Source organism: Sminthopsis crassicaudata, chromosome 1 (assembly GCF_048593235.1).
Source record: "Sminthopsis crassicaudata isolate SCR6 chromosome 1, ASM4859323v1, whole genome shotgun sequence".
Lineage (NCBI taxonomy): Eukaryota > Metazoa > Chordata > Mammalia > Dasyuromorphia > Dasyuridae > Sminthopsis > Sminthopsis crassicaudata.
Genome location: NC_133617.1, coordinates 740,649,411 through 740,676,464, shown reverse-complemented (window position 1 = coordinate 740,676,464; position 27,054 = coordinate 740,649,411). Strand labels below are relative to the sequence as shown.

Here is a 27,054-nt window from a genome sequence, read left to right as displayed (position 1 = left end):
CAGCCTGATTCTCAGAGGAGGAGACCCGGGTACTGAGGGGAGGCCGGCCCTAACCTGGCAGAGTCCAGTCATCTCAGCGCTCACGTCCTGGCCTTGCTGCCTAGCCCTTAGGCAGGATAAATCACTTCACCTCAGTTTCCACCTTGTTGAACCAAACCCGGCAGCTCTACGAAGCCCTCATTCTCTTTCCTCTCCCCTTATTCTCCCAAATGTCCTTGTTTCTATTCAAGACGCCACCATCCTTCCAGTCCCCAGCTTCAAAATCTCATGCCACCTTTGTTTCCCACCTTTCCCTTGGGGAATGCTATTCCCTCAATGGGGGGATTCATAAAGTCAGAGCCGGGAGAAAGCTTGGAGCCCACCTGGTCCCACCCACTTATTTTTTTTCCTAGCAGTGACATCATCTAACCCAACAAGAGCAGAGAATAAAACCTTAGTCCTTGGGCTTCGGATCTGGAACGTTTTCCAGGCGTGGACCTTTCTGGCATGAAGGAACGTTAGGGGTAATCTTATCCCAGCCCCTTCATTTCACACATGAAGAAACTTTGATCCCAAGAGTTTTTGTTCAAGGCTGGCTGTGTAAGAAGGGGCAGCGATGAAATGGAGGCAAAGGGAAAGCTTAGGAGATTCTCTCTAGCAGGCCACGTTGCGTTCCCCTGGACAAATAGCCTGCTAAAGGAGAGGATGCGGTCCCATGGAAAAGATGTTCATTAATCCCAGTGACATTTCAGTAGAGAAAAGCGTTGGATTTTGACATTGGAAGACTTGAGTTCCCTTTGGCAACTTGAGATTGGACTAAATGGCCTCTCTGGTCCCTTTCATTTCTACTTCTATGTTAATCAAGACAGATAGGAAGCCCTCTGTCACTAGCATCTTCCCAAAACTTCTCCTTAGCCCTTTTCCCCATTTCCCCCAAATTCTGAGCCTCTCGCTGTGCTCACATCTGGGTCACCCAGTCCCGGGTGGGTGAAACTGAACCCGCCGTGGTTGGCCGCTTCTATAGATCCCTCTGACACTCCTTGGGAAAGATGCCGATCCAAGTGTCGTCTGAAAACCCATACTGGGACCTTCTACCAATGTAGCTTGTCTCGCTCAGGACGTCCGTGTGCGCACCGCGTCGGGGAACAAATAAATAAATAAATGCATCCAGATGTGACTCCCTGGACCATCTGGTTAAAATCAATTTTGTGTTGAGCTGTAATTACAAGTTATTTATTATAGATCGAGGGATGCTGCCCTGGCTCCCAGCTTTCTATTTAGCAAACAGTTTTTTATATGTAGGAGCAATGTATCTCTTTTGTACTATCAGGTCCCAGTGCGTGACTTCCCACACTGTGGGGCCCTTCTGACTGTAGCTGCCCCCCCAGAGCTGCTTAGTGAGACCCTAGCCAAATGTATGATAGCATTCCTGACCCCGGGTTTGGGGTAAAGACAGAGCCCGTGTGACACTAATGGACTGGACCTGGTGTAGGGAACTCACAGAGGAGGAAACTCTTTCAGTCAGTACAGAGCAGTGTCTCTGACCTGTAGGGCTTTAGAGAGGTGTCAGGAGCACCGACACAGGGAAATGCTAGGGGTCACCCAGCCAGTTCCCGAGGCAGCACTGGACTTCAGGTCTTCCTGGCTTTGGGGCCAGATTTCTACCTTTTGTGCCATGGGGATAATATGGGGCAGCATTTATGTGCATTTTTAATGTCTCTTACCTAGCTTGTCTTATTTGGTCCCTACTACTGTCCTGAGAGATAGACACAATCATTGATTATTTATATATATATATATATATATATATATATATATATATATCTCACATATATTGAATATCATATCATCCATTTCACAGATGTGGAAACTGAGGGAAATTAACTTGTAATTGACAGCTTATAAGTGTCTAAGATAGAATTTAAACTCAAGTTTTCTTGATTCTAATCCCATCATTTTACTAATCATAATTTCTTTTGTGTCATTGATCTCTTTGGCAGTCCTCAGAAAACTGTGCCTTTAAAAAAAAACTTAATCTATCTCTCTCTCTCTATATATATACACACACACATATATATATATACATATATATAAATAATATATATACATATATATACACACATATATACATATATATATATATATATATAAATAATATATATCCATATATACATGCACACATATTCAGTTTGAGATTAGTGAAAATAAAGTTGTAAGTTTTTGCCCTCCAAGTCCTCAGACATCGTTGCCCAGTCCAAGGCAAACTGTGCCTGAATTAATGGGCTCAGGTCTCAGCTCCAGCACCACTTTTGCAGATCTTCTCATCGTACCATCTCCCAGAATTAGTCTCTGCTCTAATCTGGACCTAGTTAACTTTATGTTGTTTCCATTCCCTGAGGACACGATCTCTTCCTACTTTTTACTTTGTTCTCCAGCTCCTACATTGGTCCATGCCAAACTCTTAAGGGGTTTTGATTGATTCATGGCTGCTACCATACATAGTGTCATCTCTATTTAACAGAAAAGGAAACTGAGGCACACAGTAATTAAATGATTTGTCCATGGTCATAAATCTAACAAAAAATGTCTTATTTGAACTCAGAACTTTTTTGCTTGACTATAAATTTCCAAAGGTGACATCAGCCGTGCAATATGTAGTCCACAACACTCCTGAGCACAGCCTGAACCAGATTTTATGTAATTGAGGGGCAGCTAGGTGGTGCAGTGGATAGAGCACCAGCCCTGAATTCAGGAGGACCTGAGTTCAGATCTGGCCTCAGACACTTGACACTTCCTAGCTGTGTGACCCTGGGCGAGTCACTTAACCTCAATTGTCTCAGGGAAAAAAAATGTAATTGAGAAATGTTTCACAACATGAATTAAAATACAATAAAAATGGATAACATCACATCAAAAAATGAAAGCAATGCGAGATCTGCAGAGATCCTGTTGTACAGATTAGTGGCCCAAGTTCTTGAGTTTGTCACCATTGCTTTATTTATATTACCTCTCGACCCATAAGCTTCTGGAGGGTTCCCCTGGCCCAGGAAATCCATGGAAGCAGCTCAGGCCAGACAGTGCCCGTTTAACAGGTCTAACAAGGCAGCTCTTCAAGGACCTGAACAGTATTCCCAGGTCCCTCTCCCCTTTCTCTTCTCCAGGGGAAACAGCCCCATTCCCTGAATGCTAGAGGTGATTTTGGCTAATAGGGGAATATTGGCTTTGCCAAGAGACTCCCTGACGGTTGATGATGGATTTTTGCTCTGGGACCTAGGACAGGCTCCTTTGAAAGCTTGTTTCATTAAGACCCGGAGGAGTATACTAGAATTCCCCAAGAGTGGGAGGGGAAAGGGGATAAAGGAAGGTATGGTTCCAGTCCCAGAGCGTCCTGCCTGCCTCTTGGACTCCGGGATTGGAACTGTTTTTCCACGCCACCCGGTCTGAGATGAATCTGCCCCAGGTCTCAGATTGTCTACTTGCGAAGTGAAAGAATCAGGCTCCTTACAGAGCTTGGGATGGGAGCGGGCCCAAACCCCTCTTTTCCACATGGTTCTCTCAAGCCTATGGAGAAGCGTGCAATAAGTGGGAGAGCGAGGAATTGAAGTCCCCCAGTGCCTGTTCCATTCCAGTTGGGCAAAAGAACGGTTATTATGTCCTTGGCTGGACGCCCATCTCCCCGACTGTCAGACATGTATTTTTATACATGTCGGAAAGTCACCAAGTTCATCTGAGCAAATCTTCGAAGCCTCACTGTTTAGGCCGTTTGTATGTAGTAGGTGCCTAATAAATGCTAAATCCAACTAAACTGATTTCCATATGACAAGTAATCAACACCTCTTCTTTAATGCATATGGCAGCAAAAGTCTGAGCTTGGGGGAGGCAGTTGAAATAACTTAAAAGCCAACATGAAAGTGAAGGTCAAAATGAGGATTTTAGCAGATGACTCTGTGTGTGTGTGTGTGTGTGTGTGTGTGTGTGTGTGTGTGTGTATGCGCGCGCGTGTGTATAGTGTAGTGGAGAGACTGTTGGGTTTAAAGCTGAGAAAATCTGGGTTCAGATCCTGTCTGTTAGAGCAAATCGATGACTGGGGGTAAGTCACAGTGTCTGTGAGCCTCCATTTCCCAATCTGTAAAACGGACATCATAGGACTGGTATGAGAATTGAAAGGTAATGTAGGTAAAACTCTTTGAAAATTCAAAGCATTTTACAAATGTCAATTTGGATACAAATTGCAGAAAAGATAACAGGCAGCTGGGTGGCCCAGTAGTTAGAGCAATAGACCTGAAGTCAGAAAGGCTTGAATTCAAATATAGCCTTAAACACTTGCTAGTTGAGTGACCTCAGGCATATCACTTAGTCTTGGCCTACCTCAAGCTCCTCATCCTTAAAATGGGTATAATCAAACCTTGAGGTTTTTGCATTGGCGTGTTCTCCAACTCAAATGAGATGCAGCAATGTTAGAATTTTATTGGTGTCAGGAATTATCTTTTCTGCACACAAAGTATGTATGTACATGCTCAGTTTACTTGCTGTCTGTGTAAGAATATATATATGTGTGTGTGTGTATAAATATTAATGAAAGTAGGGAGGACTAAGTTTACTGTCTGAAAAGCTAAAGGGTGTGTGTATATGTATATACATATACATACATATATACATACATTTATTTACATGTACATATACACACATATATACATGCATATGTACACTCACTTTAGTCTTTCACACAGTTAATCGAGGCCTCCCTACTTAATATAAGCACACATATACATAATGTGCACATATATATTCATGCTTGTAGATATACACACATACACACACATATACACACACTTTAGCCTTTCCGAAGCAAACGGAATCCTCCCTACTTCAATATATATATGTTCATTGTGTCTACATAAATGTATCTGTACATTGATGTACTTTAGCCTTTGTGACAGTAAATGAAATCCTCCCTACTTTAATATTTATATATACACACACACATACATACATACATATATATATATACACACAAGTGAAATTCTCCCTGCTTAATATAAACAAGCAGATGTGTATACATATGTGTACATATATGGATGCATGCATGTGTATATATGCACTTTAACCTTTATACATTTATGTGCATAGATATATGCACACTTATATTTACACACATACATACACATACATATATACATGTATAGGTCCATTCATGTTAGTCTTTCACACCATTCACTAAGTCCTCCCTATTTTAATATATACATACTTATACTTACATGCACATATATGTACGTATTCACACATGCATATATGCACACATACACTTTAGCCTTTCAGACATTACACTAAATTCTCCCCATTTTAATATACATGCACATGCATTTCATACATCTGTATGAACGTATATACACACACATACATATTAGCTTTTCAGAGAGTAAAACTAAGTCCTCCTACTTTTCCTGACAGGGAGCCTTTAGCACCCCGAGGCTGTCATTTTCTAAAAACCTGACCAATGAATCTTTGTTTGGTGTGGACTTTTCCCCTCTTTTGGAGCCCGTTGCGTCCCATCCTTGCCGATATTTGGATTGGAACTTTAAACGGCTGGACTTGTTGGACTGTCATGGGCAAATATTTTTGTTCTCCTGAGGAAGTCCTGGACCAGGTATTCTAATTGGCAGAAATTCAGATTAAACAAATATTATCATTTCTATAGTCTACTAAAAGGTAATGTTAGTGTGGGAGCACACTCCTCCCCCACCCAGCATTATTTTATCATGGTCAGGGGTCTCCCAAAAGAGAATGATTTTCTGTTTTTTTTTTTTTTTTTTTTTTTTTTTTTTGTCCTTCTCTTCAAATAATCCCATTTTCTCACATTGAGAACAATTTGACCTTCTTTTTCTTTCTTTCTTTCTTTCTTATTTTCTTTCTTTCTCTTCCTTTCTTTCTTTTTTCTTTCTTTCTCTCTCTCTTTCACTCCCTCCCTCCCTTCTTCCCTTCCTCCCTCCCTCCCTTCCTCCCTCCCTCCCTCCTTTCCTTCCTTCCTTCCTTCCTTCCTTCCTTCCTTCCTTCCTTCCTTCCTTCCTTCCTTCCTTCCTTCCTTCCTTCCTTCCTTCCTTCCTTCCTTCCTTCCTTCCTTCCTTCCTTCCTTCCCTCTTTCTTTCCTTCCTTCTTTCCTTTTAGAGTGATATCCAGTTTTCTCTCACTCAGAAGTTCTGAGGACCTAGATCCTATGATCTATGGTTAACCAGGACTCTAGCATCATAGTTTTCTTAGACCTGAAGGGATGTTGAAGGCCATCTAGTCTGATCTTCTCATTCTATGATGAAGAAACTGAGGCACAGGGAAGGGAAAAAGCTTTTATTAAGCACTGACTATTTGTTAGGGCCTGTGCGAGGCACCTTAACAAGTAATTCATTTGATTTGGCACAAAGTATGGGAGTTATTTTTAAAAACAATATTTTGGGTTTTTATTAATGGCTTTTGTTTTTATATCACATTTGTTTCCAATTTTATACCTCTATCCCTTGATACATATCCATGGACTCTTCCCTCAAAATAAAGATTAAAAAAATGTTCAGCAAAGTCATCCAACTACATCTGACAGGACACGTTATGTTCCACACCTGTAGGCTCTATCTTGGCAATGAATGAAGGGAAATGCACTTTCTCCTTTCTTCCCTGGGGTCAGGCTTGGCTACTTACAATCATCCAGTGTTCATTTCATTTTATCGATCTTTCCATTTACATTATTTATAGCCGCTATGTGATTTGTTTTCCTGCCTCTGCTTACTTCACGCTATCCATTCGTGTAAATCTTCCTGCACTTCTCTGAATCTTTCACATTCATCATTTCTCTTAGTCCAGTAATTCCCATCATCCCACTGGCTACAGCTTGTGTTTCCCATAGACGCCCCTTTGTTTCAGGTCCTTAGGTGCAATAGTTTCTTTTTAAGGTGAGATAGGGTAGAGGGTGGGGCTGGAGGCTTGACTTCCCCTCTCCCCATGGCCTCCATGTTTTATCTGTGAGAACTGGGGTATCCATGTTTGACTTTAAATGTCTCCTGTCTTTTTTTTTTTTTTTTTGCCTAGAATAAAGAAGTGACATGTAAGCGAGAGAAGTGCCCACTGTTCTCCAAAGACTGTGCTCTGGTGGTTAAGCAGAGGGGAACCTGCTGTGAACGATGCAAAGGTGCTGGTTTTCTTGGGTCTATTTCTTTGGCCTGAAATCTTTCCTAATCCTTTTCCTCCCTCGGCGCTTCTCTGCTGATGACTTGGTGGTGGGAATTTGGGAGTGGGGGGTAGGGAAAGGGGGGAGTTTCTAACTCCAAGACTCTATTATCTCCTCCTATAAATGCCCTTGTCTTTTTCTATGTGACCCTAGTATTTAATGATCAGTTGTTCTATCTGGAACTGGAGCTGGAGTCAGAAAGGACTGAGTTTAAATCCAGCTTCAGACCCTTACAAGTTGTGTGACTCTGGACAGTCACTTACCTCAGTTTCCTCATCTGTAAAATGGAGATAAGAATAATGTCTACCTCTCGGGGTTCCTATGAGGATCAAATGAAATAATGACTGCAAAGTACTTAGCATAATATGCCTGTTGTTGTAAGTGCTCTATGAACATTAACTTATTATTGTTCTTACATAAAGTTGTACCTTTCCCCTCCTCTCACTTCCCCCCAGGTAGGATCTCCAGTGACTGCTGGAATGATATCATTTTAATCTTTATCCCCAGTTTCTTGTTCACTGTTCTTTCAAGAACAGAAGCATGATGGGTATTTGATGAATTGCACTGAATTAAATCTGCTCCATCCAGTCCATCCATCCATTCATTCAATAAACACTTATAAAAACCTACTAAATGTCAGACACTGCCGAGCTCTGAAATAAAACCAAAGATGTTCCTGCCCCCAATGGTTTACATTCTATTGGGGAAAACAACAAGTCCACTGATAGGTAAATAAAAACTGGTACAAACTAAATGCAAATACTTTTCCAGGATGAGGAGATGAGAAATGGGGAGAAAGGGAACCTCTCCACTATTACTTGGCTCCTTTTCATTAACCAAAGCTTTCATCTTGTTTTATCTTTACTCAGAAACTTTGACATCTCCCCATTTCCTTCCAGTATCAGATGCAAATTCTGCTTGCCTCTCAAGGATCTTCCTCATCTGCCTCTATTCTCTTCTTTATTCTAGTCCAGCTGGCCTTCTCACTGCTTCCTGTGCTTGCCCTGCTCATTGCCTACCTCGTGCTTTGGGGGATGCTTACTTCCTTTGCCTGGAATGTTGTCCTAATTAATAATAATGATGGGGATGATGGGAATAACCATAATAATAGGCCATTAGTCAGTGACTTATGGTTTGCAAGCCACTTTAAATTCTTGTTCTCATTTAATCCTCATAACTCTAGGAAGATTATTATCCCCATTTTATGGGTGAGGAAACTGAGGTTGACATAGATTGCATGGTTCGTCCATGGCTCACACAGCTATTGTGCATTGGGATAATGATATGAACTCATTTATTTCCTGATTTTAGCCATCTCATACCACTCATTATGCTAGTGAGGTATAGAGACAGAGCTCTAAATTTGGAGGCAGAAGGCCTGAGTTCAAATTCTATCTTTCACTTCCTGTGTGACTTTGGGCAAAATCCTTAACTCTTCTGGGACTCAGTTTCCTCACTGATAAATGAGCCAGTTGGAATAGATGTTCTAAGTTAGATTTAACTGTATGGTCTTTTGTAATGCTAGATACTTCCCCTGCCCTCTTTAGGCCTTTTTTCCCCATAAAACAACAGAGTTGGGCCAGATGACATCTAAGTTGTCTTTGACTCTAAGCTATCATCCTATGATAGCTCTGTTATTGTTGTTCAGTCATTTCAGTCATGTCCCACTTTTCATAACCCTAATTGGGGTTGTCTTGACAGAGCTACTTTAGGAGTTTGCCATTTCCCTCTCCATCTCATTTTACAGATGAGCAAACTGAGGCACAGAGAAGTGACTTGCCTAAGGTCATACAGCTAATAAGTGTCTGAGACTAGATTAGAATTCAGGTAGAGGGGTATTAAGGGAGCAGGTTTAAGGCCCTATTGCTTTATGCATCTCCTAAGTACCCAAACCCGTGTCAGATGAAGCTTGGATCCTTCCAGCCCTTCCTGCTATCCTTTTTCTCCAGATTTTTTAGGCACTTCTAGTCTGTCCCACAGAAACAAATCTGAGAGGAGGAAGGGATTTTAGAAGCATTGGACCAGCTCCCTTGGTTATAAATTGAAACAATTGAGAAGTGGAGACATTAAACTGTTCTCCTTCTCATTCCCAGGCTTGACTAGGGAGCCCCGGAACCATAGATCCAGACCTGTAAGGGAAGTTAGTGTCTGTCCAGTCTAATTCTCCCATTTTGCAGATGAAGAAATGAAGTTCAGAGAGATTATAAGAATTATTATTAATAAAGTTTTATAACAGGAATTTTTCACCTGGGATCTCTCAATCCCCAAGAGATACATAGATAAATTTGGGGGTGATTGTGAACATGAATGGGAAACCCACCTTATATTTTTATTTTCATTAACCCCTAACTTCAGTGTGACACTTCCTTCAGTTACTTACCAAAGCATCATTCTGAAAAGGGTTCCTGGTTTTCATAAGACTTCCAAAGGGTCCATGACACAAAAAAAAAACAACTCCTGTCACATTAGACTTTAGTTCTAGAGTGGGAAAAGACTATAGAGACCATCTAACTCAACCTCCTAATTTTACAGACCAAGAAACTGAGGTCTTGGGAGTTAATTGCCCAAGATCCCAGAACCAGGACTTGAACTCAGATTTGTGGCTCCAATGTAGCCCTTTCCATAAGGCTCCAGCCAATGCTAAGATCTTGGTCTTCTGACTCCCACGCCAAGCTCCCTTTTTGCCCCTTCCCATCGCCTTGTCTTGTTCCCTCATGGGGGTGCTGGAAGCCTTCTCTCAGACTGGCTTATAGACTTCTCAGGAGACCCTACTGGTTTCCAAGCACTGTGGGTAGAAAATGTAGAAAAGCAGGTTTAGACTCGAGGTTGATAAAGGCCCTCCTAACTATTACAGTTGTTTCAATGTGGAGTGAATGAGCTGGGAGGGCGTGGGGCTCTCCAATCTGGATTTGCAAGGGAGTCTGGGAGTCACAGGGAGGAGAATATCTGAGAGGAGAAGGGCCTGGAGTGGGGAGATTTACCAGCAACTATTAAGAGTCCAGAGGAGGAGTGATAAGTCCTGCTCCTGGTGATGGTGCTGTCTGAGGAAAGAATGGTGTTCATCTGAGAGATGTTGCAATGGCTAAATCCCTAGTCTAGAAATCAGGGAAATCCAAGTTCAAATTCTGACTCAAACTGTTATTACTTGTGTAATCCCCTCCAAATGGATGCACATTACAGAGCTCGCAAATCCATACACAATATTTTTTCCTTCCTTTAGGAGGGGTAATATTCATATCTACCTTTGGGATAAGGGACATCCTTCAGAATAGATCCCATCTTTAGTCTTGACCCCTTACCCCACAGCCTTATATTTGGTGTTTTTTTTTTTTAATTGTTTCAATCATTAAAACCCCATTTGGTGTTTTTTCGGTAAAAATAGAAGAGTGGTTTATAATTTCCTTCTCCAGCTCATTTTGTGGATGAGAAAACGGTGGCAAAAAGAGTGAAAAAATACTAGAGTGGTTTATCACTTACTTTTCCAGCTCCTTTTGTGGATAAGGAAACTGAAAAAACAGGGTGAAATGACCTCCCCAGGGTGACACAGCTTGTAAGTCTGAGGCTGGATTCGAACTCAGGAAGATGAGCTCAGTGCTCTATCCCCTGAGCCAAGTAGGATTTCAGTGCAATTACTCCAACATTGTTTTAAGTCCTGGGACTAGGAAGACAACAAACAAAACAGCCCTTTGATCTCAAGGAGCTTCTGGTCCAGTGGGATCATCTAATATGTTTAAATCATGGAAAACCCTTGGGCCTCAGTTTCCTATTCTGGAAAAATAAGGCAATCTTGGTTGGACAAATTACTATATATAATTGGATGGATTTATTGAACTGTGTTCTCTCCAATTTTGAAAAAATGTTAATGTCAATTCAGGGATATGGATGTGATTGTGGTGGCAAGCTGTGTCTGAGCCCCTGTTCTGGGTACTATTATAGGTGATGAGATCCTTATAAAGCTCTGGCACATTGCATGAACCTAATGAATACTTGCTCCCTTCTTATAGTTTTGTCCCTCAGATCCTAGGATCCTCTAGTTTCCTTTGCCTGGTAAATATGGCACCTTGACTTTCAAGGCTTTCCTCCCGGTTATTTCCAAATGCCCTATTTTCTGGTGTGATAGCAGGGAACAAATGGTGGATTCCAATTCACGTGGGGGTATCCATTCAAATATTACCTCTGAAATTTACTTTGTGATCCCAGGCAAGCCATTTCTTATATCTGAGCCTCAATTTTGCTCATCTGTAAAATGGGCACAATAACACTTATGGCATATACCTCTTGAAGTTGTTGTTAATATCAAAGAAGACAGTTACAAAACATGTTCTGTGCTATGTTGATGTGAGGCATAGTTACTCCTGCCATCCTTGTCCTCTCCATCTTATCTTGTCCGATCAACTTGATCACCCTGTCCCCAAGCAACTTCCCAGAGCCCCCTCCCTGGCTCACCCCTTCTTCTCTTTTTTTTTTTCCGTGCTCTGCTCATCATTCTCCGTAGTGATCTGCATAAAAAAATGAGGTTTAAGATTAGATTGCTTATTACTTTAAGGAAGATTTCATTTTCCCTTCAAAATTCATCATTATAATTTCATTTTGAAATGGCTTACTATTAGAAATGAATATGGTTTTTATCAGTGGAAATGATATTAGAGAAGATACATTATCGTCTGCCTTGCTGCTACACTCTAAGGACTATAAGAGTCTTTCTGATTTACTACTGAGACCTCTAGTAAGGATTGTCTTCCCCATTAGAATGCAAACTCCTCCAGGATAGGGGCTATCTCACTTTTCTACTTCTATTGCCAGCACCTATTACAATGCAGATTACATGGTCAGTGCCTAAAAAAGATTTTCTTTCCCCTCCACCTCCCTTCCCCTTCCCTTTCCCTTCCCTTCCCCTTCCCCTCCCCTTTCCCTCCCCCCTTCCCTCCCCCCTTCCCTCCCCCCTTTCCTCCTCCTTTCTCTCCCCTTTCCCTCCCCCTTCTCTCCCCCTTCCCTTCTTCCTTCCCTTTCCCTCCCCCTTCCCTCCCCCTTTCCCTCCCCCTTTCCCTCCCCTTTCCCTCCCCCTTTCCCTCCCCTTTCCCTCCCCTTTCCCTCCCCTTTCTCTCCCCCTTCCCTTCTTCCTTTCCTTTCCCTCCCCCTTCCATCCCCCTTCCCTCCTCCTTTCCCTCCCCCTTTCCCTTCCCCTTTTCTCCCCCTTCCTTTCCCCCTTCCCTTTCCCTCCTCCTTCCCTCTCCCTTCCCTCTCCCTTCCCTTCCCCCTTCCCTTTTCTTCTTCCCTTTTCTTCTTCCCTTTCCTTTTTCCCTTTCCTTCTTCCCTTTCCTTCCCTCTTCCCTTCCCTTCCCTTCTGTTTCTTTTCTTTCTCTTCCCAAGCCTTTAAGAAGCCCATATTCTACTGGGCAAAACAGCATAGAGAGGGGGATCAGCTGCAGAGATTATAGAAAGACTCATTTAATCCTTAGGTTAGAATGTTGTGTACAGGGACTATGAAAATCACAATATTTAAAACGTGTGCCCTGGCACATGCTGGCTATGTGACCTCGGATAAGCACCTCAATGCACCTAGGGTTCACAGCTGCTGAAGAGCTGACAACCTGCACAGGTAGAAAGAGTTCCTATACTAGGGACTTAATCGATCCAATCTCTCTTCTCCTCTTCCCATTTTACAGATGAATAGTTGAGGATCTAGAGGATTCCTTTTGGAATATAGAACCAAACCCATGCTTTTCCTTCTTCCAGGTCATTGCTCTTCCTATTGCCTCTCATTCTGCCATAGTGATGCTTGTCTTTGTTTCCTCATGATAACTGTATTGCAGGGACCATATTTTTCAGGGTCTAGGTTGCAGTGAAACAATGCAAATGAAACTTAAAAATATATTCTGCCTATAATCCCTCCTCCCAAGCTGATTGTTAAACATTTACCCCTCCTGCTTGTCTCTGTTTTTTCCCTATTTCACAATTTCTATGACTATTTTCTCCATGAAAACACCAGAGAGAATACAAGAGAGCGTTTAGTGTATTAGAAGGTCTGCTGGATTGTTAGAAGGCTGGTTAGTCTGAGGATAATTCTTACTTATTAGTTGTGAAACTTCTGGTAACTCTTTGATCCTTGTTTAGTTCATCTGTAAAATGGGCATGATAATACTCGTGCTATGCACTTTACAGGGTTGCTGGTAAGAAGGAACTTCAAAGACTCTAAGGGGCTAAAAGAATGCAGACAATGAGATCATCACCTATTATTAGAAGCACAGACTTTGAGCTCCTTTAGTTCAGCCCTCAGATTCACAGATGAAGAAACTGAGGCAGAGAATTTAAATGACTCATTCAAAGTCACACTGAGCAGAGAATTCAAGCCTAGAGCCTCTGCCTCTAAAACTGATCCTGCTTCTTTCACATCTTTCTATGTGGCTTCTAAAGATGCATTAAGTGAATGAGAAAATATAAGTAAGCCACTTTAAGAGCCCTTAAGCATAGATATATAGTAGAAGTTATTTTTGCTATTAGAATGACAAGGTGCTTGGTACAGTGACAAGATTGTGGATTCTGAAGTCACAAGATCAGGGTTAGAATGCTGCCTCTGAAGCTTACTACCTGAGTCCCTAGGTCTCAGTTTCCCTCTCTGTAAAGTGGGGAAGTGTTGATGCAGAAAATCTGTAAGGTTTTTTTCCTAGCTCTATAACTATGATCCTAAGTTTGGTTTCTCTCTTTGGTTCATGGTTGTCTGGACTGCAAGTAGCACATACAAAATTGCTTGCAAAGAGAATTCTGGGTGAGTTTGTTTAATTGTGTGCCCAAAGTTTGGGTCAGATCGCCCTTGCCTCTGCCTTCTCTTGTGGGGAGCTTCCTCCTTGTGCTTTCTCTCACTCTTAATTAAGCCAATATGACTGGAAACAAAGGAGAAAACTTATACCATGACCTGTTCTTCTTCCTCTCCGCTTGCCCCTGTGCATACATAAAAATGAGAGTTGATTTTTTCCAACTCCTGCCATTCCAAAAGCATGCCGTGCCTTTGGAATTCTTCCTAGTCTTGTAATGGTTAAAAGCTAACCTTTTGCCTGCATAAAATAATAGCTGGGTAAAAGATCGCTCTCATTAAAGAAAAAAATCCATATTGTATGTTGAAAACCCATGAGCTCATTGGGAGCTCTGCTGCAGACTTGGCAGCTGGTCTAGATTTCCTTGGACGGACGATCATCATTTAATTTGGGCCTCTCTCATGAACAATAACTTATTTGTTATCTCGATGTTTGTTGTTGGTGAATAACAAATGGGGAAGGTGTGTTTCATGACTTTATAGGCCAGATTCCGCCCTCTCTTGAACAGAGATCAAGCAATATTTATTATAAGAAATCGGTTAGGAAAGATGGTGAGAGAATGGTCTTGCTTTGGTTGGTCTGTTTGGTCTTCTCTTTCATTTCTCTATGCAAATCTTTGTTCTCCTTTACTTTGCGATGTGACGAAATACTTATTTTATGGTTTGCCTTTTCATATTTGGAAAAAAACAAACTTTGGTATAAAGGAGCCTTGGGGAAAAAATTTAAGGAAAAACATTTTCAAATTTATTGCCCAAGTTGAGCTGTGGATTATGTTTAGGGAATTTCCAACAAAACTAGAGCCCTCATGTGTACAAACCCATAGACTGAAGAACAGGCAGGAAACAGAGATTTAAATCTATTAAGTTATGAGGTTATAAGTCAGGAACCTCTTGATGGTGTTTTAAGATATAGGATTTCAGAACAGACAGGTATATTAGTGAAAAGTAAAAACTTATGAACTATCTTGTATCATCTTAATGGCAACTCTGATTTTACTTATGTTTGTTATTTTATCTGGAATTAGGACCAGTGTAGAAACTACTTAAGAATCACCTTAAAGATGTTCCCATTATGTAAAGGGATTCTCAGAGCAGTAGTCTATATTTATGTCCATCTGTATGCGGTTAATAACTGAACATGTTTTACAATAGACAATGTTTGCTAAAATCTGTTCTCTGTATAACAATTCCGGATTGTTATATTTACACCTTTTGTTGTTTGTTATTAAGCATCTTAAAGCAAAATCATTTGGGTAATGTTGAATTTAGGAATAAAAAAATCTATTAGAGATGACATAACATCTACTAGTTATGTCAAGATAAATGGTGATATGTCTGTGATGGATCTCTTACTGTTACCAGCGTGAGATTATAATAAATCCGTATTGTCTAGGATATGTGATCCTTGAAAGCTGGATCTTCGTGAAGCTCTGATTGTTAGAACTTGTTAGTTAAGATCTCAGGGGATGTTAACTGATGTTATTCTGAGTCAGACTCCAGGTACGATCATCAAGGAATGCTATGGAGCCAATGACCCATGAAGCTAGCAACACTCTGGGGTTACATGCACAAACTGGAGGTGAATTGGCATGGGAAAGGTTGGGAGAATGGGAGAACTCTTAGTGTGGGCAGAAATAGAAGTCTCCTTACAGTTTCCCCAATATAATATTTCTTCTTGAAAATATCCCACCCAACTGACTTTAAGCCTGGCTCAATGCCATTGGCCATCTATATAACCCTTTCCTGGAATTGACATCAAGATAAGGTTATACTTTCCCTTATATCCTTATCATAGCAGATTTCTATAATCATGTCAGATGATCAGTCTGAACATCATATTAAATCTTTATCTTATTGGCTAATACTGGAGCATAGCTAAGTTGCTTCAATAAGATGCAGTTATAAGATTTGAACAATTTGGCCTATAATTTTAGTCCTTTACATATTTCAAACAACTATTTAGCCCTGTCATCTGTTATAACTTTATATTCCTATGTAAATTAAAGCCCTTTAATTTCTCATAATGGTATGGGAATGATTAGGCAAATCATGCAGACTTGTGAGTTTAGGATATGATTCTGTTATTAGTGAATATCATAACAGTCTCAGTTCTGTGTTAAAGAAAGGAAAATCAGCACAATTAATTATCTTACAAGAATTTGGTGGATAGAGTCCTGGACTCCTGAAGTCAGGAGGACCTAAGTTCAAATTTGACCTCAGACACTTAACACTTCCTAGCTATGGGACCCTGGGCAAGTCACTTACCCCCAATTGCCTCAGAAAAAAAGGAGAATGGTTTGTGTTCTGAATTATAAATGCATTAAGGACACATCCACTTTTGTTAGGAGTAATTCATTTGAACATGGCTAAAAACTGAAAATGTTTTATTATAAATAACTTATTTGATATGTGCTGCTTGAAATTGATTACTCAATGTATTTATATATATCAACCCAGAACTTTTTGTTAAAATTGAAGTTGATTTGACAACTTTTAAATGAAGTCATTTTTGTATTAGTGTATATCTTCTTCTAAAAAGTGTTTGGTTATTAATTTAATGGGAATTAAAAACTTAACAGACTCCTACCCTTCTAATGGAAGAATGAATATGGTCAAGTATAAAAATTGCTTTCTAATTTTCTGTTTATATTTGAGTTTCTTAAATATATCAACATGGCACTTGGTCAACCTAAAATCTCTGGGTTAGAAGAGTCTGAGTTTGATTTTATACTAATAAGGACTGAGTTAATTTTCATTGTCGCACCTGGTTCTTGGCAAAGTAAATTTAAATTTCGGTTAAGATCAAGTTTGCAGGAAATTTTTTAGCAGAGAATAGAATTTCTCTAAGTAGCCTGAGCTGGAGAAGAAGTGTTCTGAGACCACATTGAATCACAGGACTGCATGCCATATTTCCAGAGGAACAGACATATGGACACACATTTGTGATTTTTTTTTTTACTCTTTGCTTTTTCCTTTTGCATCTTTTATCCATAAACTACAAAGTGAGAACTGTCCACTTTAATTTTGTTAACACCTCGATCAATTTCTCCCCTTTCCCCCTTCACATTGTTACCAATCAAAAGCCCCAGAGTTAAGAAATGAAGTGTTTGTAATATCAGTTAGTGATTCATTGAGGAGACTTTCTTTCTCAATTAGAATCAAATAGGAAAAATATGGGAAATTAATCTTCCTCTCATATTAATAACTAATTATTGCATTAAGATCAAGATTTTTTCCCCTTTTTTACTTCCTTATCCAGAAAGCAATTAGTGTGGGAATTCTTTCTTAGAGATTTACCCAGGTCAAGATCTAATCAGACAGCAAAAGAATTTTTAAGTTTAGGCTAATGGATATATTCCTGTTCTTTGTATTTGCGCAGACCGATGTGGGGAAATGTCCATTCTCCTTATTATCAAGACAGGGGATATGGAAATTGATGTCTTTTATCCTTAGTCATGTATACCTTAATATGAAGGAGTTTTGGACAGAACAGAGAAAATAGATAGTACTTAAACCCTTTGGGAAAATGGTGGTAGTGGAGGAGATCCAGCTGAAGGACTAAAAAAGTATGAAACTTTGTCCTTCACAAGTGTGCCTGAAGTTGGTCCAAAAATAATTAAAATTATATCTCCAGAGGTCACAGATCCCACAGATCCAACTGTGAGTTCAGGAGGTAGTGGTTATTTCCTCTTGAATTTCATCTCTTGAAAGCTTCAAACTGGAGGGCTTTAGAGGCCTTCAAAGTTTCTTTTAGCTCTAAATCTAGACCAATATCTTCACTTTGCAGGTAAGGGAACTGAGACCTAGGGAAATTAAATTATTTTGAGGCAGCTAGATGGTAGAAGACCTGAATTCAAATGTGATCTCAGTCACTTACTAGTTGATATAACCTGTTGTTTAACTAATGCTTGCCTCAGTTTCCTCATCTGTAAAATAAGAAAAATAATGACACTTACTTGGCCTGGGTTGTTGAAGTGAGATAACATTTGCAAAGCATTTTTAAACATCTAAAGTATAAGTTCTAGTTGTTGTTATTATTAATCATTATTATCCAAGGTCACACAGTGAGGAAATAATAGAATCAGAATTTTTGACCCAAAGCCTTCTGGGTGCAATATTATATGCATTTTGCTAAAGGTCAGAGCAGGGCCTTATCTATTCTATAAAATTAATTGACTCTAAGCTTTTGAAGGGAGGGATTTCTCTCTCTCAAGAAAAACATGGCTATTTTTCAAATGGGATTTGACTTGTGAGGTTTTTTCTCCTTCTTCACTGGAAAACTATATAAGAAGTATCATTTCCTAAGGTCCTTACCCATAAACTCCACCAAGATTTTTGCTGTTTAAATCCACTTGGCTCTGGTTTAATTGGACTTTGCTAATATCAAAACCATATTTTATAGAAATCTAATCTTGCTAAGCCCAATGTTAAATTTAAAGGTGACATCGACTTTGAGCCAAATATATGCAAGTCCATTGACATGACATTAATTTCCGACTGTGTTATAGTTCATCAGCCAATCAGCAAGCCTCCATTAAATGCCTACTATGTGCTAGGTATTGGATTAAGTATTGGGCACACAAAGGAAGAACTAGTTTCTGTCCTCAAAGAATTGATAGTCTCAAATGATAGAATATCTCTACCTGAGCATATATGAAAAGCTCCAAGTAAGAATACAAATTCAGCTTTTCTATGTGAAGCTAGGTAGGCAGTTTAGATGGCTCCATAGTGTATGGAGACAAGTTTGGAAGATCTGAATTCAAATCTGGCCTCAAACACTTACTAGCTATGTGATCCTGAGCAGGTCATTTAATCTCTGTTTGCCTGAGTTTTCTCAACTGTAAAACGAAGCTAATGACAACATCTTCCTCTCAGGATTATTGTCAGGATCAAATGAAACAATATTTTAGAGCCTTTAGCAGAATGTCTGGCATACAGGAGGTGCTTTATAAATGCTTATTCCTTTCCTTTTTCCTGTAGCACTCCTTTTGGGCTACTCCCCACAGATAGAAGACATAGTTTGGATCCCTTTTGGAGGAGAGGATATTTGTGCCAGGTTTAACATACCATAGGAATATAGCCTAACCCCTCCAGTGTGTTTACTTTTACTCTAATAAGACAGAGTATACAATTAGGTCAAAGCAAAAGCATTTACTGAAATGTCATAGCATGGAAAGTAGTAAAAACAAACAAAAAATTCACAAATTCACAGCATAATAGGAAAAATTGATACTCATAGACTATATTAGTGAGAAAACAAAACAAAACAAAACAAAACAACTTGAGTTCAACAATAGCTTCTGATACATTGGCAAGTAATTTAACCTGTTAGTGCCCTGCACAACCAAGAGTATAAATTTCATGGAAAACAAATTGGCTATTGTATCAGTGGAGGGAATTTTCTCGCTGGATGCTCCCCACCCTAAAGAAATCATAGTTCTAGAACCCTGCTATTAAAAACAAAAAGGGCTTATACATTTTTTTCCAAATGGAGCCATCTCTCTATATGTATCTAGAACTATATCTTGCAGATTTTATCATGATTGTTATAGTGTCATAAACTTGTTTTTTAAGGTTTTCCTCAGAAAACAACTTCTTGTGAGAGATCAGAGAGGTAGAAGGATGGATAGGTGGGCAGACCACATGCTTTAATTTCTTCCTTGTTGAGAAATGGTCCTGTTCTGGTGCTGTATGCCTCTTCTGCTGTAGACCCCCAGAAGATTGTTGGTTCCTTTAATGGCTAGGGGAGATAGTGATATGTTAATGAGGGTGGGCAGAGCAGCTCTGGAACCACTATAAACAGAATTAGTCTATTGACTTGGTATTTGGTTATTTGTCCCAGAGGAGACTAATTATGTGTCTAGTAGCCCATGCATTATAAGGGTCTGGGATGTTTATGTGCAGACATGTTTAGGTATCTCCCTGGCCAGTTTTCAAATTAATGAGTTAACTCTAACAATATTGGCTGAGATATATGCAATCTCTGAACTGTATCAGGAACAGAATCCAGGTTACATTTCAAAGTCTGGATTACATTCTTGGAAATTTGGATGGGGGGGGCAGAGTTGGCATGGGAGCTTGAAGTTGTGGAGCCTGAACATGCCCCTTCTGCCCCTCAGTTCTGGACTCTTGATGCCAGCATAGTTCCTTTATGTTTCTGGTTTTGTAGGAATAATATATATGGTGCTTACACAGAGCTGAGTGGATGAATTAAAAGGCCTCAAGGTAGATAATTAGAAGAAAATGAATGGCTCTCTAGGGCAAGAATAGCACCCCAATTTCTTGCCTCTTGTTGTTAGCTCCTTATTGAATAGAAATATTATCTATCTATCTATTTCTACATCTATTTATCCATCTAAGCATCCATTCATCACTCTCTCTATCTAATTATCTATCATCTAATTATCTGTCTGTCTGTCCATCTGTCTATTTCTACATCTATCTATCTATGTATGTCTATCCCTCCATCCGTCCTTCCAGGTATCTTCTAACATCTATTTATCTTTTGTCTATCTTTCTACCTGGCATCTATCAATCATCTGTCATCATCTAGCTATTTCTCAATTCTCATTTAAGCTGTATTATGTATGTATCCATCATTTATTTATCATCCAACAACTCTCAATCACCTATCAATCTGTCTTATTTTTCATCTATCAACTATTTATCTATCATCTATATTTAGAAATCACATATTTAGATATATGTATCTATCCATGGGTAGCTATAGCTCTATGTCCATAGAAACATGTACTTTTTATTTGTTCATGGCATAGTGGATGAAGGGCTGATTGGAGTGAAGAAGCCCCAGAAGACTCAGGTTCTACATATAATGCCTACTGTCTGTGGACCTCAGTAGTTAGGTAACTTCTCAGGGCCCTTGGCAAGTGGATCTCTGTAGGTGAGGGCGTAACCTCACTAGGAAGTTCCTTTAATGTCAAATTGAAATAGAAATGGGGTCCACTGAAATATCCTTGAGGATCCTTGGGGACTACATATTGGCTCAGCTTTAAAAGATACTCATTTCTGTATTTTATTGCATTTTATTTTGTTAAATATTTCCTGATTTCCATTTTAATCTGGTTTATGTCACAAGTGAAAGTGTTGTGGATCGTCCCTGGTATCACCTCTGCTTGATGCTAATGAAATCACTTGTCCAGTCCACAGTATACAGTATATAATTCTTTAGCATTTACAAAAGGTTTTACAAATATGTCATAGCATCCTTATAACAACCCAGGGATGTAAGCTGTTCCATTTTATAGATAAGTGTAATGTGCTGTTGTCTCCAGAAGCTGCCGATCGCTCTCTGGGAAGAGATCTGCTGTGTCAACTCAAATCTCTTGGACAGATTCTTCTTCCTGTAGAGAACCGTTGTCTCCAGGAAGTTGCCCTTAACTCTTGTCCAGAGAAGTGACTTCCCTTCCTGCAGAGAGCCCCGTCAAGCCTGATGTAGTGCAGAGACTTCTCCTATCTCTGGAGTGCTGTCCTCTTTTATCCTCTCAGAGAATGGGCATGGGATAATGCAAGGGCTTCTGGGAAGAAGTACTCCAACCAATGAGCTTGCTCCTCTTAGAATTCCTAAGGTGTAAACTCCCTTTAAAGGCCCAAACCAAAGGTCTGAGCCAGAGAACTGTCAAGTCAACCTGAGTTCTCACCTTGTAATTGTCCAGACAACCTGAATTCTCACCTTGTCACTGTCCAGACAACCTGAGTTCTCACCTAGTAATCCTAACAGATAAGGAAACTGAGGCAAAGGTTAATTCTTTCACATTCTTCCACAGCAATTAAATGTCTGATGTAGAATTTAATGCCTGTCTTCCTTGTTCCAGGTCTAGAGTTCTATACATTGTGCTACCTAGTCATGTCACATAATTGTATATGTATGTACGTACTTATGGATCTATGTGCATAGTTTGAATATATCTATAAATGTAGGCATTATGAACATATACGTACATATGTGCATAAGTATATATTACATAGCATCTATAAATATGGGCATGTGTGAATATGTATATACATATGTATATAGCATGAATAATTTTTATTAATGTAGGTATTATGAACATATAGTTACATAGGTGCTTGTATATATAGATGTATATAATAGCTATAAAAATAGTCATTCATGAACATGTATATACATGTATGTTCTTGGATATATGTGTCTGTAGTATGAATAATATCTATGAATATAGTCATTGGGTACATGTTTATATGTACACATGTGCTTATATATGTCTATTGTCTGTATGTTTATATATATTATGTGTATGTGATATCTATAAAATTAGCTTGTGGGAATATATATATGTATGGATGTGCTTGTGTATATTTGTATATAGCATGGATAATTCCTATGAATGTAGACTTTATGAACATATATGTGCATATTTTGTGCATATATGTATATAATGTCTATTAATATAGGCACTGTGAACATGTATATGTACGGATACATATCTATACCTACCCCCCACACCTGTACATATGTTCACATATATGTGCAAATGCACACAGCTAAACACCAACCTCTCCCTAGCAGGGTTCTCCACATTTATTTCCTCCTCAAATTACCTTTTAGTAACAAAACCAAATAGAGGAAGCAAAATGTAAGCGAGGGGCCCGGCGGCCTTGACTGGCTCAAGGCAGGGAATGCATGGTTAGCCTCAAAAGCAGGAAACCCAGGGAATTCCCCCAGAAGCCTCCTCATTAACCTCTCCTACCTTGAAGCAGTGCATGGGAGAAGGGATGAGCTCATCTGGAGATGGCTCCTTCCCTGTTTTCTCCTCCCTTTTACCCCTTCCCCTTAGCACTTGGGATTATATAGCTCCAAAAAGCAGGCCCTACAAAAACTCTGATGGGCTCCTTCCAGGCAGGGGGCCTTCTGTGCATGTTTTCCTTGGGGTGTCTGACAAAGCCGAAGACACTTCTCAGAATCATGCTTGTTTTGGTTTGTTTTTTTAGTGATAATTAAAGGAAATTCTAAATGCCAAAACAATAACCATAAAGCTGTAAATTTCTCCCGTGAAATATCCATGGATTTCTGATTAAAAACCCCTACTCTAAAGGGTCTTGTCCCGAGGTCAGGAACTTTAACCAACTTTCTTCTCTTTTTACTGAATAGAAAACTTTTTTTAGGTAATAAAGAAGTTGGAAAAGCTCAGTTTACAATGCTTGCAGATGTTTGCAGTACTAGTATCAGTAACCACCTGGCAGGGGGCTCAGATGGCTCACTCTTGGGGCTCTGGATGGATCAGTTAGTCCAGAACTCTACTCTCCTGCAATCCCTTCCAGATTGATGAAACCCAGAAGAGGCTTCTGGAAATTCGGTGCGATGTGGGATTGGGGATTGGGGTGGACTCCAGGACGGGAGAGCAAGATTGGGAACATTTCTTGTTCTATAACTCATTCAGCAGTCAAGGACATCTTTGAAGTGGAACTGAGTTGGACTTTATTAAAGTGTATTCTAAATCCAAAGGGGGTCCAGAGAATCTGGTTTTCTCAGAGAAAATGATAGCCTTGAGAACATTTATACGTCTGAAAAATGGTTAGCATTTTCTAGGAAGAGCGTTGGTCTAGTGGAAAAAAGCAGGATTTAAAGGCAGCAGAGAGAGCCTGGGGTTAAGGGCTTTGAGATCAGCAAAACATGGCTCAGAAGCCTTCTATCTAGGTGACTCCGAGCAAGTCCTTCATTTCTCGGTGCTTCAGTTTCTTTATCTGTAAAATAGAGATCATAAGAGCATTTACCTTCCTGGTCTATTGTGAGGCTCGAGCACAAAAGCATCTGACCATCTTCCCAGTGTGTTTGAAATCTTAGTTGTTTGTAAGAGGAAGAGGTGGGGGAGCAGGAGTGCACTGAAGACCTTTTGGAAACAGATGCCCACTTTGAGGGACAGTGGGAATTGGCAAAAAGAATGCAAGTGGCTTATTTGCTGGGCATGAAAATGTAAATTAAGTTAAAAGGGCTAATGCAAAGGCTATCCAACCCCACCAGCTTACAGTGAAAAGTGGGCATTTGATGGGAGACTATTCCAGGGAAGCAATGGCTTCATGGGACCAATGTCATTGACAGGGTGGTTGAAGTATGCTGGTTGGAGTTCTACAAAGAGATTGGATCACAGTGTATTCATCATGTTCAAGATTGGGCAGCCTGATTTAGAGCTTGATGGTACCATCCATCAATTCATCAATCAAGCATTTTGAAAGCACCTACTATGTGCTGGGTACTAAACTGGGCATTTAGAAAACAAAGACAGTGGCACTGTGTTGTCTGCCCTCTTCAAGTTCCTATTCTTGGGGAAGGGGCAACTTGGACACAGAAGTGGATTTGCTGAGCTATGGAGGGCAGAACTCTGTCTCTGGTCTAAAGTTTCATGCTGCTTATGGGATGCTGGACGAGCGGCTTTTCCTGGGCTGTAGCTGTCTCCTCTCTGAAATGAGAGGATGGGATTAGAGAACATCCGAGGTCTCTTTCAGCTCTAGAGCTAAAATGGACATATATATATATATATATATATATATATATATATATATATATATATATATATATATATATATATATATATATATATATATATATATATATATATACATATATATATATATATATACATATATATATATATGTATATATATATATGTATATATATATATATGTGTGTGTGTGTGTGTGTATAAACATATATAAAGTCACACACACACATATATGTAGTCAACATATATAAAATCAGCTTAAAGCAAATTGGCGTTGGGGCATCAGCAATTAAAGGAACAAAATGGGAAACATGATGAATATGTGATCCCTTTCTAGAGGCAATATGATACAGTAGAAGGAACTCTGGGTTTGCAATCTAAGGACTAAGGCTCTACTTGTGTTATCTTGGGGTAGGTCACTTAATTTCTTTGCACCTCAATTTTCTCCTCTGTAAAATGTGTGGACTGGACTAGATGATCCCTAACTAACTTCTGCCTCCTTGAGATATGATCAAATAAAAATGATAACAAAATAATCAAAGCTGAATGCTATGAATTTATAAAGACCAAACTTAGCTCCCAAGAAGAGATGCAGAAATGTTCTTCCCTTTTCTCTTTACAGTGATGGGATATGGATTTGGAATACTGAATACTGTGTGTCAGACTTTTTGAGATATTGATTAGTTTTGCTGCATGCTTTTCCTTCTCTATTTTATTTCTCCTTATAAGAGAGACGATACGTAGAGAATTATTGGTGATGTATAAGCAAAAGATGGCAGGTAGGTGGTTCAGTGGGCAGAGCTCCAGACCTAGAGTCAGAGAGACCTGAGTTCAAAGATGACTTCAAATGCTTACTAGCTGTTTGACTCTGGGCAAGTCACTTAAATCTGCTTACAGGATTTAGTAAAAATGAGCTAGAAAAGTAAACAGCAAACAATTCCAGTATCTTACCCAAGAAAAGCCCAAAAGGCTCAATGAGACCCAGATCAAAAACAACTGATCGATATGAAAAAAATATTTATTATTATTATTATTTTTAAATGAGGGGCTTAGACTAAATAACTACTAAGGTCTCTTCCCAGCTTCAGATCTGTGATCTATAATCTATGGCGTCATGAACAGAAATCTGCGCTGTCTCAGTTTGGCGCTGGCTTGGATTTGTTCAATGAAAGTGACACGCTAGGAAAGCCACATTCTCTGAGTATCATTGCGGGTGTCAGGCCTTTCATGTTCTTCATTATTGTGGTCATTTGCATATGCAGAGCAGCTTAGCTTGGCCCGATTTAGTTTCTTCTGCTTTGGCTCCTCACAATCTGGAACCCATTTCTTACTCCCTTCCCCATCTTGGACATGTGTGAACTTTTACAGGTCATTGACTATTTTCTCTGGATAAGAAAAAGGTGTATGTGTGTGTGTGTGTGTGTGTGTGTGTGTGTGTGTGTGTGTGTGTGTGTGTGTGTGTTAGGAAAGGGGTGGGAAAGATGCAGGAGGGTAGACACTTATTTGTCAACTATTTTGATCACTTTTTGAATTTTATTACAAATCAGTTGTAATGATGCTGCTGTTCTTGCTGCTGTTGCTGTGGCTGCTGCTGCTGCTGCTGTTGTCACTGCTCCTCTTGTAGTTGTTACTGTTGTTATTTTTGTGGCTGCTGGTGTTATGGCTATTGCTGCTGTTGTTACTGTTGCTATTGTTGTGGCTGCTCTGCTGTTGCTACTTCTGTTGTTGTTGCTATTGCTGCTGTTATTGTTATTGTTGTTGTTGCTATTTTGTATTCGTTGTTGCTCTTGATGCTGTTACTGTTGCTGTTGCTGCTCTTTTTTGTGGCTGCTGCTGCTGCTGCTGTTGCCCTTGCTGCTAATATTGTTTTCATTGTTGCTATTTTGGTGGCTGCTGCTGGTGTTGCTGTTGTTACTGTTGTTATTTTTGTGGCTGCTGTTGTTGCTTTTGTTATTGCTGTTGTTACTGTTATTGTTGTTATTTTTGTAGTGGCTGTTGTTGTTGCTACTACTGCAGCTGTAACAGGATCAGATTCTGGACCCCCAGAGGGAGCTCTCCAGGAGCTTGTCCTCCCAGCACAGAGTTGCCTGTAGTTTCTAGCACAAAGAGTGTCTGGGGAGATGTGGTACCTGGAGCTGAGAAGACTGTTCTGGTGTATCAGAGTCACTTTACTTCTCAGACTGCAGACACTTTTAAGGATCACATTTCTTGAATAGACCAGAATAGAAATAAAAAATTAAATAGGAAAAAATAAGAGGCAAGTTGCTTACTCTCCCTACTTTAAGACTAGAAAATGCAGAGCAGGTGCAAATCTATTTTGGTGGAGGGAGTTTCCTTCTTGGGGAGTTCTGTATATGTTGAAATCCCAGGGCCAGTTTTTAAAAAAAATTGTTCATGTTAGATAAACCCTTATTTCAAATAGTTGTTTATATTTTGCAGTTGGGTTAAGTGACTTGCTCAGGGTCACACCATTGGAATTTAAATATTTAACACTCTATTCCTAACAACTAAATAAGAAGAACAAACAAACAAAAAAAGAAAATCCAAAAAACTATTAATGTTCATGATGATG

The 27,054-nt window shown here is 39.7% G+C and overlaps 1 protein-coding gene across 1 annotated transcript in view; it reads left to right on the top strand.

Annotated features, from left to right (window-relative positions):
• Positions 1-27,054, top strand: part of BMPER (BMP binding endothelial regulator) — a 270,307-nt gene that overhangs the window by 41,421 nt on the left and 201,832 nt on the right. The window contains exon 3 of the mRNA XM_074284311.1: positions 7,054-7,153. Coding sequence (XP_074140412.1) covers positions 7,054-7,153 — 100 coding nt within the window. The remainder of the gene's footprint in view (positions 1-7,053; positions 7,154-27,054) is intronic.